General features: G+C 39.2%; 2 protein-coding genes across 4 annotated transcripts; both read left to right on the forward strand.

Moving 5' to 3' along the window:
* Window positions 1–219: 219 nt before the first annotated feature.
* On the forward strand, window positions 220–6271 carry LOC149846781 (uncharacterized). Of its 2 annotated transcripts, none has more exons than XR_016430558.1 (3): window positions 220–462; window positions 1580–1743; window positions 2220–4324. XR_016430558.1 is itself a non-coding variant. In XM_089998146.1 (3 exons), exons 1-3 carry the CDS (start codon window positions 256–258, stop codon window positions 5908–5910), a joined length of 906 nt encoding a protein of 301 aa, XP_089854272.1. In that variant the 5' UTR covers window positions 252–255; the 3' UTR covers window positions 5911–6271. The 2 variants fall into 2 exon arrangements, 1 of the variants encoding a protein (XP_089854272.1); XM_089998146.1 differs by lacking the exon at window positions 1580–1743 and adding an exon at window positions 5554–6271 and having other exon boundaries at window positions 252–462; window positions 2220–2561.
* Window positions 6272–9402: 3131 nt separating this feature from the next.
* LOC149846782 (uncharacterized) lies at window positions 9403–15977 on the forward strand. 2 transcript variants are annotated; one of them, XM_089996564.1, is made up of 12 exons: window positions 9403–9814; window positions 9913–10090; window positions 11347–11433; window positions 11523–11615; window positions 11842–12737; window positions 12850–12898; window positions 12982–13107; window positions 14021–14125; window positions 14293–14384; window positions 14462–14615; window positions 15245–15496; window positions 15833–15977. In XM_089996564.1, the coding sequence occupies exons 1-12, from the start codon at window positions 9567–9569 to the stop codon at window positions 15848–15850; spliced, it is 2298 nt and encodes a 765-aa protein (XP_089852690.1). In that variant the 5' UTR covers window positions 9403–9566; the 3' UTR covers window positions 15851–15977. The 2 variants fall into 2 exon arrangements, with proteins under 2 accessions (XP_089852690.1, XP_089852691.1); XM_089996565.1 differs by lacking the exons at window positions 15245–15496; window positions 15833–15977 and adding an exon at window positions 14802–14968 and having other exon boundaries at window positions 11833–12737.
* Window positions 15978–19565: the final 3588 nt, after the last annotated feature.

Here is a 19565-nt window from a genome sequence, read left to right on the forward strand (position 1 = left end):
AAGAAATGATAGTGGAGTCATGGTTTTTGGGATTTCGTACAAGAGTTCGTACCCACAAGTAAAAGGAAGCAACATCTTAGGATTTCTTTCTCATTTCCTTTTCCGCCTTGTTTTTAAAGCAATAAAAGTCGATCTTTGATGCTTTCTTCTCTTTGCATGTGGTCCATTTATACATGAAGATATTGACCTTTATTTCCTCCATTTCTTATCATCTTTCTTGAGAGAGAGAGAGAGAGAGAGAGAGAGAGAGAGTCCATGAATGGGAGGGAAGATAGAGTAACAGAAATAGATCTTTCAGTGAGCATGCTTGAAGGTAGAGAAGGAGAAGCAGCAGATGGAACCGGACATGAAGAAGGGAGAGAGGAAGAAGATGTTGAAATAAAAGAAACTGAAAAAATTGAAGAGGAGGAAGAAAAAGGGAAAGAAGATGCCTCCATGAAGAAAAACTTTCAGGAGAGCGAGGTAATTACTTCCACATATACATGCCCATACCATAGATACAATTGTGAAGGTTTTTAATGCCTAATCTATATATCCAATCACTCATACAAAATGGGTGAACTGGGTGCACTATATATATTGGGTCTATAATAACACCATGCTTGGATTTGTTGGAGAGCATGGATGATGATAAGAATATTGGGAGAGTCCTAGGGTTCTCTAATCAAAATACTTAAGGCAATTCCGTGGCCAAAACGCTTGATCTTTAAAAACATCAAGGATAATCCATCTCTATATAGGCTTCTTTTGTACCCTATAATCCGCCATCCATCTTCAGGGCGTAGATTAAGGAAAACTTTGCTTTGCCCTCTAATCAACCTTTTGCCAAAGTCGAGTTTTAATCTTGTGGCACAAATTTGTTGGTATGTGGATTGGTATGTCGAAGTCAGTTACTTTGCACATTACTCACGTTTGCATCAGATGAAACATGGCCAAGTTCATGAACTAGGAAATGGAATTCATGAAATAGATGTTCTTGATACTAAAAAATGTTGGATTTTATCCCCATCAGGGCTCTGGTCATCCGGCTAGGAGCCGGCTTATAGTATCACCAATTTGAATGGCCCGGTGTTTGTGCTCTGATAAGAGGGGACTGTGTTTGTGCTTCTGGTTTTCTACTGCAGTTTTTATGTATTTCTGCAGCAGCTGGATTGAAAGAATTAGGCCTGTATCTGATTTTGTTCCCTGTTTCTTAACAGCAAGTGATACCTCATCTCTTGCTGCTGTAATGTTTCTCTTCCAATATGTTATGTTATGAATGAATTCTTATTTCTATATAAAAAAAAAAGAATGGGCCGGCTATTCGAAACAAAAAATTGCATTTCATGAACTTGGCCACTCTTCAATGATATTGACTCTTGAAAGAAATGATTCACACCTTCCAAAACCAATCTAAGAAATGGATGGTCCTTAAAGAAACACATGGTACTAAGGTCCTTGGCGTGGACCATTGATTTCTCGAAGGGTGAGATGAGATGGGATTAGCATATCTCGTTAGCAGTTATTAAATACATGGCACACATGTCATTAGCATTTTTTTTCTTCTCTTTTTTCTTATTTTATTTCCTTTATCTTTTAGTTGTCTGCCTTAAAGAGTGAAATAGGGCTCATGAAGGAAGAAAACAAGGTGCTGAGAATGGTTGTAGAGCAAGCCATGAAAGATTATTATGATCTCCAAATGAAGTGTACCAAGCCCAACAACACAAAGTTGGCACCATATCTCCAACCACACAAAGCAACCAAGTAAGCAGAGAGAGAGAGAGAGAGAGAGATCCTATCCTTTGGCATCTATGTTGATCCTGGCCACCAAACTGATGCATCTAGATGGCTAGGATTAGTCCACATTCTCAGGTGAGAATGTGGACTAATCCTAGCCATTGGTTGGAAAGCTAGGATTAATTGTAGGATGAATCTCATCCTATGACAGATTATGGGATCTGAGAGAGAGAGAGAGAGAGAGAGAGAGAGAGAGAGAGAGAGAGAGAGAGAGAGAGATGATCCCATCCTTTGACATAGGATACAAGTGATCCTATGTCAATCTTATCCATAGGATACAAGTGAGAATGTGGTCCAATCCTGGACATTGGTTGGACGGCTAGGATTGAGAGTAGGATAGAACCCATCCTATGTCAAATGATGGGATCCATTGAGAGAGAGAGAAAGAGCATAGCTTATTAAGAATCTATCAATTAATAAATAAAAATATGTTGCGCTTCCAGGATCAAATCTCTCTCTCTCTAGGGACAAGCTCAACGACCCATGTGAAAGATACACAAGATCAGACGGTCCAAAACTCACCACCGGCAGAAGTCAAGGAGGCAAAGGATTCCAAGGCATTGGAAGATACCCCTAACGAGTTGGGACTCTCTCTCAAGAATCAGTCGGGCAGCATCGAACGGCCTGTAGAGAAGAGAAAGGAAGACGAGAGTGAGCTCAAGGAATGGAGCCCATTCACGAAGATTCTGAAGACTGAACCTGTTGCAATCCATAGCCAAATTTCTACCCTTCATTCAAGGAAAGCTAGGGTTTCGGTCAGAGCAAGATGCCAGGGAGCCACTGCAGTAAGTATCAATCGAGATGGCCCATCTGCTATGCTAAGCATATAGTCACAAAATATCGACCATTTTTCCAATATCTGGCCATTTTATCGCCAGATTTTTTAAACCCAATATAATTATGAGAAAAACAAGATTTTTTCAGATTACTGCGTAGTTTGAAAATATCGTGGTTATATCATGTTATTAACATGATATTTGTGTTTTTTTTAAATTTTAATGTCTTCGTATTTTATGCATATTTTTAAGTTTTTAAATATATTAATATTTTGATGAATTTTCTTGAGGCGAACAAATTTTTTTAATCTCATGTGCAAAAGGTGAAAATGTCCTTTTATAATTGAAAAGTTGTTTTTTACATGGTGAATTTTTGAAATTTGTAAGGTTCTTCGAAAAAATGCATCATTAATTTTTATTGTACAGTACGGTCATTTTTTTTAGTTTTTTGAACCAACAAAGATTGAACCTTAATTGACTCCACCCTCGTAATGCTGCTTCATACCTGCCACTAGTTTGATTGTTTGAGTTCAGGAAATTCGGTAGGACTGCTAATTCTTCTTTTGTGTCTGAAAAATAACCAAAACCAAACGATTTAGTAGACTTTGGTTTCAATTCCACCAAATTCCCTCAATCCAAACATACTCTAGGATATGTTAACTAGAAATATTTGAACTAGAATCCAAACCGAGATTTTTATGGGGTTTTTTGTTTTATTTTATTTTTTAGTTTCACCATACCGATGAAATCTACATGCTTGGTTCTATGGAAAGAAGTATCCAATTATGATTCATAAGAAAAAGTTTTTAAGACTTGAAAATCAATGGCATAAAATTTTCATACATATCCAAGCATTCTGTTGAAAATCAAATGAAGTTCTTTAGAAAACGCTTGCCCACCACAAATAAGGAAAGGTGGAACTAGGGCTGGGGTCATGTTTGAGGTCGTAAAGAGCTCATTCAAACTTGTAAAATAGGCTCAGCAAGCTGAATATGAACAATAGGTATTCTGCTTAGCCCGATTCATATAAGCTTGTTAAGTAGTAAGAAATATATTTTACATGTATCTTTTTATAATCCTATTTCTTCAAGCTCTAAAACAATGTACCTACTTTTTTTTATAAACAAGTCAGGTCGAACTTGGGTCCTTTACCTCGGGCTCATTGTGAGCTCGAACTCGGCTTGGCTCACCACAGGAATGAGCCAAGCTTAAACATTTCAAGCTCGTCTCGTTCTGCTTGTTTACCAGCCCTAGGTGGAACCAGTAATTGATGCTATCACCCTGATTAGCTCTTCAAAAGGAAGAAATTGATGATTAAAAAAAATAAATAACAATCTGCCCGCCGGTGCCTTTCACTGGTGTGCTCAGTACCGGTGATCCCATCCAAAGATTGAGAACTTCATCTTAAAAAAAAAATAAAATAATAATGAATGTGATGTGTGTTTCATCATAATTTATTATCATTATTGCAGTTGTTTTATTACAACTATTGCTAACTTGATCAATGATTGAATGCTTTGAACCTCACCGAGAACATGGCATTGGATATAAATGAATGGAGGAGAAGGATTCATGTGGAAGACCCAGAATGATTTTCTTTGTTGGTTCATATCGCCGACCCCAATTGTTTTGGGATGAAGGCGTAGTTGTTGTTGTTGTTTTGCTAACTTGATAAGTTACAGATGAATGATGGTTGTCAATGGAGGAAGTACGGGCAAAAGATAGCGAAAACGAACCCATGCCCAAGGGCCTATTATCGTTGTACCGTTACACCAGGCTGCCCTGTTCGAAAACAGGTTGGAGAAACAAAAACAAGACAAATAAAATTATCAAAGTTTTGCAAATATATATATATATATATATATATATATATATATATATATATATATATATATATATATATATATTTCTTTGGTAATGAGGAAACTTCTGACCAAAGACCAGGTAGCTTAATGGGTCTGCCCTTTGTGAGGTAAAATGAGTTCTGTTCCCCTCATCCACTGTCATCCCCCATCTTCATACCCCTGTTAAATCTTATGGTGCTGGTTGTTTTGATCAAATCTGTTTCTATAGATGGATTCAGCATGGTCGATCTAATAAGAATCAACCCTTGGGTCATATTTTTTTGACAAAAAATTATGATTTTCTAAATCACAAAATTTTGTGTTCTGCATTGATTTTTGAATCACCAAAAAATCCAATACACAAACCGGATTTGAGCAATTTAAAAATTGATTTTCACTAAATGAGTGATGTAGAGCACACCTAAGAGTCTGATTTGATCAAAACAACTCACATCAATGAAATCCCAAGAAGGGTTATGAAGATAGGGATGACATAAGGGGCACAGCGACAAACGTTTTTTTTGGGCAAAATCTAGTTTGTCAAAAACTCGTGAGAAATTGATTTTTTTTTTATAAATCTCATTTTTTTTTCGGCAAAATCTTGGCAATAAAAATATAAACTAAAAGATATAAAAAAAATTATAAGAAAATATTAATAAAATTATTTAAAAATAAAAAAACACAGTTTTTCATGATAAATAGCCATTTAAAACGTAAATAGCACGTTTAAAATGCGGTATTTATGTTTTTTTCATAAATCTCACGATATTTTGAAAATCTTGCAAGAAATTGCCGTTTTAAACTTTCAGGCAATTTCTCACGATATTATCGTGAGATTTTCATAAATCTTGAGATATTTGTTACAGACCTCTAGTGAAGAACCAATGGGGCTCTATGTTGTTGGTAGGAGCTGTCAGTGCACATCTCCTTGTGGTGGGACGTTGCAGATTCAAACCCCAGTGGTACAGGTGGGCTTGCCTTTCAAAAAATAAAAAAAAACTTCTGGTGAGATACGACCACCCAACCTTACACGCCCTATCCACGATAAATTTAAAGCTGTGGATCACACACAGGTCTTTGCACAGACTAACATTTTGTGTGTGGGGTCGTACCTGTATCTTTGTGACATAGGATTTAACATCCCTCCTTACAAACAGGTGCAAAGATGTCTGGAGGACATGTCCATTCTGATAACAACATATGAAGGGACTCACAACCATCCTCTCCCTGTGGGTGCAACCGCCATGGCCTCAACAACTGCAGCTGCAACCTTCATGCTTCTCTCTGGGATGAACTCCACATCTCCAAACATACAAAACCCTAATAATTTCTCATACAACCCTTATGTGAACCCAGTTGTTGACACTAGTGTCAACAACATCAGCCCTTCATCTAGGGGCATAGTCCTAGACCTCACAAAGACCCCACAACCCTCACCATCATCATCATCAACAACACCTTCTTCTTCATTCAAGTTCAGCGATCCTTGGCTAACCAACAAAGCTATGACTTGAGCTCACTCAACACACCAATGATGGGGAAGTTGGTGAATGAGCATGTTGGGAAGAACTGGGTTGGGGATTAGTCTGTGACTGAGAATGTGAGTGCTATAGCTTCAGACCGCAAGTTCAGTGTGGCCATTGCTGCTGCGCTCGCTTCTTTCATCAATCAAGGGGGCACCAATTCGAGTGGTAGAGCCGATGCTGAGCAGTTTCCCACAACTTCAAGACAACCCCACCATTTGTAGCTAGCGAGTTTTTGCTGCTTAATTTAGTTATTTTTCTTCTTTCTTTGATTAAAGAGTGAGTTCCTATTGCACTGAGTAACAATTCATGGTTGGATGTGTACATAAAGAAGGAAGAGATTATTATTCCGTGCGAACTTAAAAGAAATTCAGTGTTTCTTATGTCCATCCATTAACAGTTCATAGCTGCATGCCTGCTTGGTCGAGTGCTCATGTGCATGTTTTGTGTGTGTAAAAGAGAGATACTAATCTCTTAGGCCAATGATTGGACTCAGTGCCCAATCAATGGATGCCATACATCTCCAATGGGATGGAGGGACGAGATGGGGGATGAATGTGTCAACTGTCGAATTCATACATTGCATCAAGGAGTACAGATCCTATCATTTGACATAGGATGGGTTTCATCATCCTACATTCAATCGTAGCCCCACATCCTATCATTTGACATGGGATGGGTTTCATCCTACATTCAATCCTAGCCTCACATGGGTCTCAACCACACATAAAAAGGTAGCCTGTGAGAAACTGAATCTCATTTGCAACAAATGAAATGATAGTCACTTTCTAATTTGCGTGAGATTCAGAATCAGATGGTCAAATTGATTTAGAATCATTCTTTAAAGGAGCAACCAAACTTGCCCTAAATGCTCAATGTATTAAAAAAGATGCAGGCATTAGACAACCCAAGAGCTTGGAAGCATAATCCAAGGTAATTCTCTTCAAGGTAAGTGGACGCTAAATTGAAGAAGACAGTATTAATCAGGATTACTGCAAATTCTATTTGCATGTGGAAAATCCATTTTTTGAATAGCTGTTTCAAATTTGCAAAACCTAAAGTTTCCGAAACTTGTGGGAAACGTGTGGGAATCACATGGAGAACGCGTTTCTCATCGAGTGATATACCTATTTCCATTGCATGGGAAATCTAAACATGGTTCTCTTATTGCATGTTTCCCATGCATTTCTCTTAGATTAGCTAGTAATCTTTTTTTACATAAAAACAGTTGAGATACATGTATTATTTAAATATTTTAACTACTTATTTTAAGAAAAAAACTTAATTTTTTTAACATATTTTAATGTTAAGAAGGATGTAGTAGTCCTGTCCTAAATGAAATGGCAAAATTTCACAATTTACTGTAACCTTATTATTTTTATCTTATTTCTTGAATCGATTTTTTTTATCTAAAGCCTAAAGCCCTGTGTTGCATTTGAATATAATGTTTAAGATATTTATTATTTTATTAAAATTAGACCAATTGTACACTCGTTTATGAAGTATAAACAATTTGTGTGATTGTTTTATAGTTTTAATCAATATATTCACACATTCTATGAAAGAAATAATTAGTAATTCTTATCAATGATATCATGATACCAATAAACAAGGAAAGTTTGTATAAACTTATAATATTCTTAGCGTATATTATCATATTTATACTTTTGTTGCGCACACATGCTTCCCGCCTCACATGAGCTTAAAAAAAAAGAAAATTGATTTTTGCTTTTGTTTCTCAAGGTGCTTTTGTTTTCATACCCCTTAATCTATGTCACAGGGATTCGGCTAGCAGGGTGCCGCACCCGTGTCGATGCGACTCGACGCGGGTGCGGTCAACCCTATCCTGGGTGCGTTGATCGCACCCAGGATCATTTAAGTCCATTCTTGTTTTGGATTTTTTTTTTTAAAAAAAAAATTGCCCAAATGGGCTGCAAATTTTTAAAAAAAAAAAAAGTAATGCTGACAGCTGACAGCAGCTGTCTGTCAGCTGCTGACCCCCTTTATATATATATATATATATATATATATATATATATATATATATATATATATTACATTTTTGCCCCTACCGCACCCCCGCACCCGGGTTTTTTGAAAGTGCCGAATCCCCGCACCCGCACCCGCACCCATGTGACATAGCCCTTAATGTTTGAACCATAGTTGTATTGGTACTGGATATACACGTGTATAGCATATCAAGCATACCAGTACCAGATGCTACTACCAAACTATAAACAGGAGTATCAAATGTTTAAGAAACATGTCTTAATTACTTGAAAAATGCATAACATAATGCATAAAAACACATTTTTATTACATTATAAATGAGCATCATGTCAGTTTTTATTAGCATTTTTGCATACAAACAACGATTTTATTTTATAAAAACGTTATTTGTGTGAGTTTTAAATATTATAATTTGTGAAAATTCATTATACAATAATGAATCAATGATTGATTTACATATTATACTTGACTAATTTTATTTATAGCTAGGTATCTTCCTACTTTAATTTGGCTTTATTACACCTAGAGGAGTTTTTTTGGAGCACAGTCTCGTCAAAAAAAAAAAAGTTTTTCTAGAGCACACACGCAACTTGTGCATTAATTTATTGAACACACACTAAAGAACAAGAAAAAAAACAAATAAATGTGAGAAAAAATAATTGAACTGTTCAACCTAAGGAGAGGATCCAATGATTGGACAGAGTACCATGCATCATTAGGGGACGTGGGTGTTAGTGATTGGGCCAACTTTTTGATCAATTGATCCGACTCTCATTAGGTGCGCAGACTACTCTAACTCGGGCCGGATCTTGCCAGATTTGAATTTGAATCCTAAATATAAACAATAATATTGGATCGGGAAATATAACAAAACCAAGCTATTTACATGTACAAAATGCAATAGAGTAAACCCGACCCATTGACACCTTAGTTTGTAACTACCAATCACAATCACAAGTTGTATTTTCTCATGTTTTACTAACCTTGAGAAAGTGTTGGAATACGATTATGACATTGAAGTGTTATTTTTTTTTAACACTCAAGTTGAGATAGAGAAACTTGAAACTTTATTTTGAGATCTCTTTACCTTTACAATAGTCTCTGATTCTCATAACTTATAAAAGAAAGCTAAAAGGCGAAAAAGATAAAAGCTTTAAAGTTGTTTGGATCCTCCCTTCTTATTGAGCTAACTTGACCGATCCATTTGCATTCTTAAGTGTGAACCATGTTATTTAATTAAAATATTAGTAAAACTTTTAAGACCATTAAAAGCATTAAAATACTCTATATAAGTGTCAGGTCATGTCAAGACCTTCTGACTAGTGTCATCCACCACACTATCCCATTAGTGGCGATACGAAGTTTACGATTCGTATCCACCGATACATAACCGATCCGATTTTTCTAAATCTACAACTCGGCTCGGTCACGTGTCGCAAACTTATCCAGCCAAGCCCATTCGACGCTCTCTCTCTCTCTCTCTCTCTCTCTCTCTCTCTCTCTCTGCGCAATGGGGGAGACGATCTCGCGCAGTGGCCGGACGGGAACGGAGAGCAGTGGGCTATCTTTCGAGCACTTTAAGGCTAAGCGTCTCGCTTGATCCTTCCTCTGCAAGCTTCTCTCCTTCTTCCCCCACTATGGAGAGCAATGAAGCTCCGGCGAACCACAGGCGACGCGCAGGGAGGTGGAAGAAGCGTCGGCATGACGGCGGTGCCGGATTCGGCTTCCCCCCAAACGACCCAATCCCTCCTCCCAACCCTAACCCTAATCTGCCTCCGCCCAACCATCCTCCCAACGGGCACACGTTGCACCAGTTCCGGGCGAACCGCGACGCCTTCCATTACCTGTGGAGGCAGATCGACGATGCCCTAACCGCGCGCGAAAGGTTTCGTTTTTTTGTCCTTCCCTTCCGATTTTGCTCTTTCGGGATCTTTCTTGCTTTTGGGGAGATTGTTAGGGTTTAGTGGGAATCTTTTTTTGCAGGTTTTTGTTCATGAAGGAAGAGGAAGTTCGAAGGAGGGAGCAGGCCGTCTACGGGCAGGAACGGAGTATCGAGTTGATGAAGGGCGAGGTCGATTATTGGATGGCGGAGGCCGCGTATTACAAGGATCAATTCTTGTTGTTTAAGAATCGAGCGGAGAATGCGGATGCCGAGCCAACGGTATGCGTTTTTTGTAATGCGTGGTTTTCTGCTTTCTGATGTTTTTTCTCTTTCTGAATGGAAACTTGGGGAGGTTTCACGGTGTCGGATTTTGGGGTTTCGGGTTTTTTTCTTTGTTGTAGAAGAGGTTTCTGTGTGGAATTCATGATTCGATGAGCTGCAAAAAGTAGGGGCTGCTTTGAATGTAAACCATTGTAATTTTTAAGATGAAGAAAATGTGAGCCACCGGAATGAGGGTGGCTGTGAACATTGGGGCACATTTGGCCTGCTTGGTAGCATTTTATGAATGCAAACAACATGAATTTGAGTTCTTAGAATTGAGATCTTTTTAAGTTGACGCAATCCTTAGAGGCTCTCGGAATTCAACGATACAAGCCTTGAAAATTATAGTGTTTGATAAGGAAAATAATTAGGATATAAGCGTATACAAGGTTGTATTAAACGGAAATTGAGCTCTTCTTGTTCTAATTGTAAACGTTCTTTGTTTGGATTTTGCCTTGTGTTTTTATAGTCAATCAATGTGTGATTACGGCGATCATCTGAATGATTTTGGTGTGGTTGTGGTGCTAGTCTGCTATTTTTAAAATGATGGCAATGTGGTGAGTGAGATTAAAATCTCTGCATGGTTTCCTTCTTCATGCTTTTATTTCAATGCACACACTCAATACTTTCTTTGGCTTTCTCAATTGAATGTTTCTCGTGTGTCATGCCCTCCTGTTTCAAGCTGCACTTTGCACTTTAGTTTTTGCTATTGTTGTCTCTGAAAGAAATGGAGAATGTGGTAAGCTTAGGGCGTGTTTGATTCACAGGACACCCGCACGGGGACAAAGCGTCCCGAGTGGGACTTGTTCCATGTTTGATACACGGGAACCACTTTCTCCCCCACCCTTTGCTTTTTCAGAAGGGTGTGTGGGACTCGCCAGTCACACCCTCCAGTTGCACCTGTAAGGGTGTGACTGGCGCTTACGCGTTCTGTCGGTGCGGCATTTGTCCCATCAATTAAACATGCCCTTAGGTTTTGAAATAGTCCTGAGAAAAGTACCGAGTTAACTAATTCACAAGAAATGAAGTACCAGTTCTTGTGAGTTGGTGAGCTGTGTGGGTATGGATAGCTTGCGCTTTTTCATTTAGAAATTTGCATATCTTATGTGTTTTTTCCTGACCTTCGCTCGTGTTCGTTTTCAGTTGCATGTCAACCAAGTTACAGGCCTTTGCATGTTTGATGTTTGAAATTGATCTCAATTGTATCATTGCAGAGAGAAAATGGCTTATCATGTGAGAATAATGAAAGTCAGTTGTCATTTAGTGAAGATCATGCAGATGTGAACCCTTGCACACCTCAGGTAGGTTAAGAGGTTTTCTGTGGTTGCTATTTGTTATTTTATAGGCCACATTTGTTGACTGGCTTCATTGCCTTCTATGGACATTTTAGATGGAGTGTGATGTCTCTGGAAGATTGTCTGCTACATGCGATGATGCTGTAATTGAAACTGGAGAGAAAAGTTCCTGCCATGTTACTCCTGTGGTACTGGTTCTGCCATTTTTCATAATGTGCCTACTTATTTGATTTGTCTCAGTTTCACAAGAGTTTGTTGTTTACCTTTGAAGACTTGGATATGTCATTTCTTAAGTTCATTTATTTGTTGTAAACTACAAAATAATCTGTCTATTGTATGTTTTTCCTAGATTAGGTATAATCCATCTTGCCAGGTTGTCCTTTTAAAATCAAACATGTGCTGTAGAATTTGCAGACTGCAGAAGGTGTATTTATGGGGAACTCTAGCCATCTTGATCACTGTTGTGCTTCTGGAGAGGAGAAGGATGACGATCATATTTGGGCTTCATCAGAAATTGAAGAAAGATGCCATTCAATAATTGCTTCTGAAACACATGTTGGTAACTGCTTTCAGAGTTCTACTGCTGATGCTAATGGAGCAAGTTCTTGCACAAACACTCAGGCTGTTCTATCCTCTGGAAACTCCCAGTGCTCCAATAAGGATATGAATGGAGATTGCCCTTTGAGAGAACTGCAGGAAGGCAATTGCATTGATTCAAGTCAGATGCCGAAACCTCAAAATGTTACTACTCTTACGAACTGTGAAATGAGCGTCAAAAGTAACAGCCATGTTGTGGATGCTGCCATGACAATCTTTCCAGTTAAAGTGAAGATTGAGCATATTGAAGATGGTGCAATTGTTCCATTTGATGATGGGTTGGATAGCTCTAGAAAGCATGTTATCCCACAATGTGAACTTGGTACTAGTTTTGTGAACAATGAAATGGATCTCAACAGTAATAACCATGTTATTGGTGCTGCCTTGTCAATCTTGCCTGCCAATGCGAAAATTGAGCACACTGAAAGTGGTCTGATTGTGCCGTCTGGGAATGGGTTGGATAGCTGTGTAGAATGGGATATGCCCATTGTTTGTATAAAAAATGAAATCTTTGATGATTTTGACGAGTTAGATCATGTTTCATTACATGAACGCACCAAACTGCTACTATCAAGCAAGTTTTCTCCAGGAAGCATTTCCAGTAATTTTAGATGCTCAGGAAGAACTCAGCCACTAAAAGATGAGCCTTCTGATTTATTGAACCTTAAGGCCAGAGGTTTGAACATTGAGAGCAGGAAGAAGAGAACATCCACGTAAGTATCCTCGACCATATTAATCTTACTATATTAATCTTCATGTTTTCCTTTTAGGTTTAGTTGGTTCAGGTTTTTCCAGAAGGTTCTTTTTTTAACATATAATTTGCAGGTGTTCTGTGGAGATTGCCCTTGAAGAAGATGCCCCTGGGCTTCTACAGGTAAACAAAGATACTTTAAGATCTTATTTTTCTTTTTATGATAACTGATAATCAAATTCATGACAGCAATGATTATTGAGCAGGTTTTACTAGAGAAAGGTTTACAACTTGATGAAATCAAGCTTTATGGAGACATGGAGAATGAAGATGGGATGGAAAAAAGTTCTGTTGATGATGGCTTTGCAGAGCTCGAAACTGTTATATCTAAGGTTTGCAATATCTGAAATTAAACCTGTATGAGGATGAAATGATCTTTGTTGGCATGAATGGTGTTTGCAAATCTCAAATCTGATGTTTTTCCTGCTACTTGTGAAGTTCTTAAACTACAAATTGGCATGGGAAATATTGGTGTCTTCTTGAGGATGATGATTAGGGGTTTGCAAAAAGCTCGAGCTTGATTAGAACCTCAGTCTCATCTCGCTAAAATCGCAGCCCGAGCTTGTTTATTAAATAAGTTGAGCCCTTCCTGAGCTGAAGCTCGTTAAGAGCTTGATAATCTTGTTTAGCTCGTCTAACACAGTAATAAAAAGTTAGGTTTCTTTATGTATATTATATGCTAAGTGTTTGGTCACAGAAACATTTTATGGTGTAGCTGCAAGAATGTGTTATGTATGTCTCACAAGTTAAAGGTGATGAGTTCAATCCTGCCTGACACCTGTATAACAAAGCGATTTTTTTTCTTGTCTTGAGCATAGCTGAGTTGAGCTTGAGAATAACTGACCGAGGTCAAGCTGCTCAGGTAGGCTCCGCTGACCTGAGTTATTGTGTTCATGCCCAAGCCCTGGTCAAGATTGAGCCTGACACATCCTTACCAAGCAAAGCTCAAAAGACCCAGGCTGAAGCTAGGATAGCCTCATATGCAATCCTAATGATACTGAAGATGAAATTCATGATAACTGTTCGTCTCTTTTGCTGGGGTGCCTAATCTAGCCTTGAAGGATCTCATATACTGGATTTTTTCCCTCGTTTCACATGCTTGTGCTCTGCTCTTCAAATTTCACGTGTGGCCATTAACCTTCATTTTAGTGCATGAACATCTGTATCTGTTCTTTGCTTACAGTATGTATTGGGATGATATGCTCGTTGAGTTATGTTAATGATGTTTCCTTTTGACTTATGCAGCTATTTTCTCGTCCTGCAATGTTATTAAAGTTGGCCAAAATTGTGCACAAAAAGGGGTCCAAAACCAGTTATTGCTTGGCTTGTTTAATTTCACTAATTGAACAGGCAAGAAACTTCTTCTGAAACTTGTATTTAGTATTTCCTCTGCTACGTTTCTTCCTGCACGTTAGTATTAATTAGTAGTGCATGAACATGAGTCTTATTAGTCCTTTCATTCTTCTTTTCAGTATATAAATTGTTTTTCTGATGGATGTATTTTCTTGTGATTTTAGACCCGGTATTTACAGTTCCATAAATGGTCAGTCGAATGGGGATGGTGTAGGGCCCTTCGCTCATTTATTTTTGTGTTTCAAAGACACAACAGGTGACATTCAAGTCCTCTGTTTAATTTTTGTTTGATCAAATTCTTTTGGTGACTTTTGAATTGGCACCTGGATACAGAATAGTTCTGGAACGTCCTGAATATGGTTACGCTACATATTTCTTTGAGCTTGTGCCATCATTGCCAATTGACTGGCAGATCAAACGGCTGATTACTGCAATGAAACTCACCAGCTGTAGTAGAACAACACTCCTTGAGAACAGAGCATTGGTGGTAAGAAACATGGACTATTTCTGGTTCACATGTCTTTGTCATTAGTGCTTTCCTGAGATGCCCCCAGGCCCTGACCTCTTGCTTGAAAGAAGCTTTGCAGCATGTTTTTGGCAGTCAATGCCTTCAAAATCCTACCTTCCTGTCCTCGGTTATGATTTTGATCTATGCTCTCTCTCTCTCTCTCAGACCACAGATGGGTCTAGGTTGTCCAAGCGGTTCCAGGTTGGAGCTAATCCAGGTGAATCCAAGTGATCTGGGCGCAACCTAGGTCAAGGTGGCTCTTTGAATCTGAATCTTAGCAAAGTGGCCCAGGTCTGAGCTTGGTGGACCTAAGTAGGGGTTAGGCACCAGCTGGTCAGATCCAGGTTGTAACTGGTTGGTTAGGTCTATTCCAAGGGACCAAGTAGTCTCAGATTCAGTTCCAATATCTGCTCTGTAGACTGTAGGTTGTGTTGTGGATTAGACCCTGGCAGGTCAGATCTGGTTGAGTATTTTGTTGATTGATCCATCTTTCCTGGAAAAAAAAGGTTGCTTTGCCTCATGGATATATTGTTAACTAAGGCTATGCCATTGTACAAGGAAGATTTTTAAAATTTTGTGCCTGACGGAGATGTTCGCACTGCTATCAGGTTGGGGAAGACTTGACAGAAGATGAAGCACGCATTTTGGAGGACTATGGTTGGAGGCAGAACAGCGGGCTAGGAACAATGCTCAACTACTGTGACAGGGTTCTCCATGACTATAAAACTGAGGATACTTCTGAGTGGAGGTCCAAGATTGGTAAACTGCTGATGGATGGGTATGATCAGGGTACTATATCTTTGCCAGACATTCCAAAGAAGGTTCTTGCGTTGAAAGCAGATCCGAGCTCGCAAGTGAAGGTTGAACTCTGATTTCCTACTTAGCTTTCAGATTGTAAATAGATTTGCCATCATATTGTACAGGTTAATAATTAACCTAGTCTGCTGCATGTACTATAAGACCATTGTTGTGGGACTTGCATTTTGTACATAATATTTATCTAACTGTAGTCTATTTAGAGTTATCAAACGTGTTACTACAGGTTTTCCATTTTTAAGCTCATGCTGTGCTTATTTAGAGTTATCAAACATGTGTTACCTGCATGAATTGTACTCGGAATGAGGCAGCTCTGGGCTCGGCAAATCGTTCCAAGTTATGGATTTATTCACTCAATTGATCTTTAACATTTCATGCAGACTCAGTCCAAGCAGTAGAGATGCTTCCAGGTATATCGAGCCTTTCCTTTTGTTTAAGAAAAATGATAACTTGGTCCGACCCAGAGTAAGGGCAGGTCTGCACTTGGCATGAAATATTATGCGCCTAATGGTTGAGCCCACGTTCTGGTTGCTGAATCTTTCATTGTCATGGAGTTCGACACTTGAGTGCGAAAACCTTTTGAAAAATATGATACAGAGACAAGATTTATTTATTTTTATTTTAAAATTTTAACCAATGAAAAATTAATTTTTAATGTTTTAATATGTAATAATATCTCTTCGTTAAGATATTTTAAAATGCTAAAGTACTAAATAATTTTGCTACATGTCAGGATCGTGTCATAACGTGTCTACCTCATGTCACCCATGACACGCACTGTAAATGGCGTCTCACTGTGACATGACATATGGTCTATCTAGTTGGGTCCGGTAGAGACTCTTGACATTATCCAGATCCAGATAAACCATCTATCGAGAGCAAATTGGATCCACAATTGGTGGGGACTAAACTGGTTAATGTTGCAAAAACTCCTGTTATATTTTCCCGGGTAGTGTGCCGTTCTGAGTTCAGTTCCTGTTGACATTCTTACTCGAGAGAAAATTGGGTTGTACCCTCAGATGGTATCATGTCATATTTTTTTTTTATAGTCTAGCTGGGGTTCACCAGTTATACAACCATACTATTGGGATTTGAACTTGCAACGTTCCAACACAAGGTGACGTGCACTCACTGCTCCTACCAGACAACCGGAGCCCGGTTGGTATCAGGTCATGTTTGGTCGACATTGTGTGCATTCAATTTATCTGTCCGAAGAGCAGTTTGATCTCACTCATCCCCCATCTTCATACTCCTGTTAAATCTTACGATGCAAGTTGTTTTATTCAAATCTGACTTTAACATGGTCAATTTAATAAGAATCAACCCTTGGATTGTATTTTTTAATGAATCAAAATGATTTTTAAATCACAAAATGTTTTGTTTCGTCAACCATTGATTTTTGAATCGCCAAAATCTTTCATCAAGTTGGATTTTGGAGATTTAAATGTTGATCTTCACTAAATGAATGATGTAGATCACATCTATTGGGTTCCATTTGATCACTGCCAGGACACTATCGTAAGTACCGCAGGCAGAGCAAGAGCGGCTAGGTCTCTATTCTTGGGGGGTGGTTTCTCCCTGTAAATGTCAAAAAATATAACAAATCACAGCATAATGTGCAAGAATTAAATGAGTGTATAGTCTTCAAGCAATAAGGGAAAAATAAAATAGGTCTAAATACAATACAGTATCTAATACATTAGATTCTGCTCACTATCATTCTACAACACTCATGTGCAGCATGAGAAATTGCTGCAGAGCATAAAAACAAGAATGATGAGTATGAACAAGCTGAGCTTCAAAAGCTCAATGATGCAACCGAATGCACAAGCCACCAACTCACAGAACGGCTCTCTTGAATTGTTTAACGTGATACTCCCATTTCTTAACCGTAATGCCCCTCTGTGAAGATTCAGCTCATCAATTTGGAAAGGAACATTTGCTATACTCCTTTTTATCAAATTTCAATCAGCCTGATGATTGATGCTGAAGACTTGACAAATGAGACCCAACTCTTCACCAGTCTACTTCTAAGCTCAATAAATGCTCCTAGGGATTTTTACCTGGTGGAGTTCCACAGCACATGTTCTGCTCATCTATGTGCTCAACATCCAGCCCATTAAACAAAGAACCAAGTGAGACATCTTCATTGGCACACTCGTGTAATATGGGCCTACAGAACCATCATCACATACAATCGGTTTAATAAGACGGGTTATCAGAACATGCACAAGATAGAACTCATGGTTCTACTCACTTACTGGTTAATTGAAATGTATGTAGCCAGATCCTTTGAGACAGCATTCCAGTTGCATGCCGGAAGTAATTGTTTCCTTCTCCAAATTTCCAGTATTCTCGTTCATGGTACTTTACATTTTCTGGATTGTTACCAACAAGGGAAATGAATTAATAATGCAGGAACCTGAGGCTGGAAGAGGAATTATTATGTCAAAGTCAGACTTCCTGCATCCTATGTAAACCCTAGGCTTTGAACGATGCCGAGCAAGAGTGGCAGCAAGCATGCCTGTTAACAATCAATGGCATCACATAATGTATACATGAGCAATGATTTAATGAGAATAATGGATGAACACCCAGAACCCATACCCAAATTGACATGAACATCATCATCTACTTTTGACATAGAACTCAGCATCCCATTTATAGCCACTGCAGTGGACACTACAAGAAAATATGTTGTTAGCGACGGACGTTAGCGATGGATTAGCGAGCGACAAACATCTGTCGCTATAATTAATGGATCTTATGAAAATAGCGACGGAAGATAGTCTGTCGCCTAGTCCGTCGCTAATTAGCGACGGATGTTGCGACGTACTGTTTTGTCGTTACGATCGCACCATTTACCGACGACATTCGCGACGGAATCTAGTCTGTCACTAAATAGCGACGGATGTGACGACAAAATATCATCCGTCGCTATTTTTGTAAATTTGATTTTACGTTGGCTTAGCGACGGAATTAATCTGTCGCTAAGCTGTCGCTAACTTTCGAATAACCCTAATCCCAGGCAGCTTTTCCTTTTCTTCTTTCGTTGCTCCCGCCGTTCGCCGCTCCCGCCGTTCGCCGCTCCCGCCGTTCGCCGCTCCCGCCGTTCGCCGCTCCCACCGTCCGCCGGTCCCACCATCCGTCGGTCCCACCGTTCGCCACCCGGAGAAAGGTAAAGGACGCCCCCATGCCGTTTCCGGCAGGGGGTTAACCCCCTCCCGGTTCACGCAGGGGGTTAACCCCCTGCTGGAAAACGCAGAGGATTAACCCCCCGCGTCCCCTGCCGTTTCCGGCAGGGGGTTAGCCCCCTGCGTTTCTTGTAGAGGGCTAACCCCCTGCGTTTTCCGGCAGGGGACCCTTGCCCCCTGCCTTTCCGGCAGGGGGTCGACCCCGACAGGGGGTTAACCACCTGCCATAACAGGCTGGGGGTCGACCCGCTATCCGAACAGGGGGTCAGTTAACTCCCTACGTTCCGTAAGGGGGTCGACCCCCTGCCGGAACAGCAGGGGAGTCGACCCCTTGCCAGAACAGTTTTTTTTCGCGGTGACTTCATTTTAAAACATCGTTTTTTTGTACAGATTTTTCAACGGAACTCGCTTGTGCCCCGCCACCCGTGGTAAGTAAGTGACAAAAACAATGCAAATCGGGTAAATACCCGTGGTGAGTAAGTGATGCAAGCGCATCACATGTTATTTAATTTATTGAATGTAACACTTTATTGTTCACATACTCACTTAGTTGTTGATATCTAGGACTGCTTTGTTGGAGTTCGGAGATCATGCTGAGCATGATTTTAATATATGAATATGGAAGTGTTCTTATTTTTGGAGTACGGAGTCCATGTTAGGCATGGTAGTAGTTAGTGGGATATTGAAGTGTGTTTGCTGCAGGTACATGTTTGGCATTTGTTTGATATGAATTATTTCGATGTATTACAATGTTTGATGTGATTATATCCATGCTTGCATGTAGTTACTTTCAATTTGATTATGTCTTCCATGTGAAATTGTATACTGAAAGCATGCTTCAAATGAATGTATCATGTCATGAATAGTTTGCACATAAAAGTATTAAGTTATTAATGCATACATCGTAATTCTTGTGATT

Source organism: Nuphar pumila, chromosome 2 (genome assembly GCF_984573655.1).
Source record: "Nuphar pumila chromosome 2, dmNupPumi1.hap1.1, whole genome shotgun sequence".
NCBI lineage: Eukaryota > Viridiplantae > Streptophyta > Magnoliopsida > Nymphaeales > Nymphaeaceae > Nuphar > Nuphar pumila.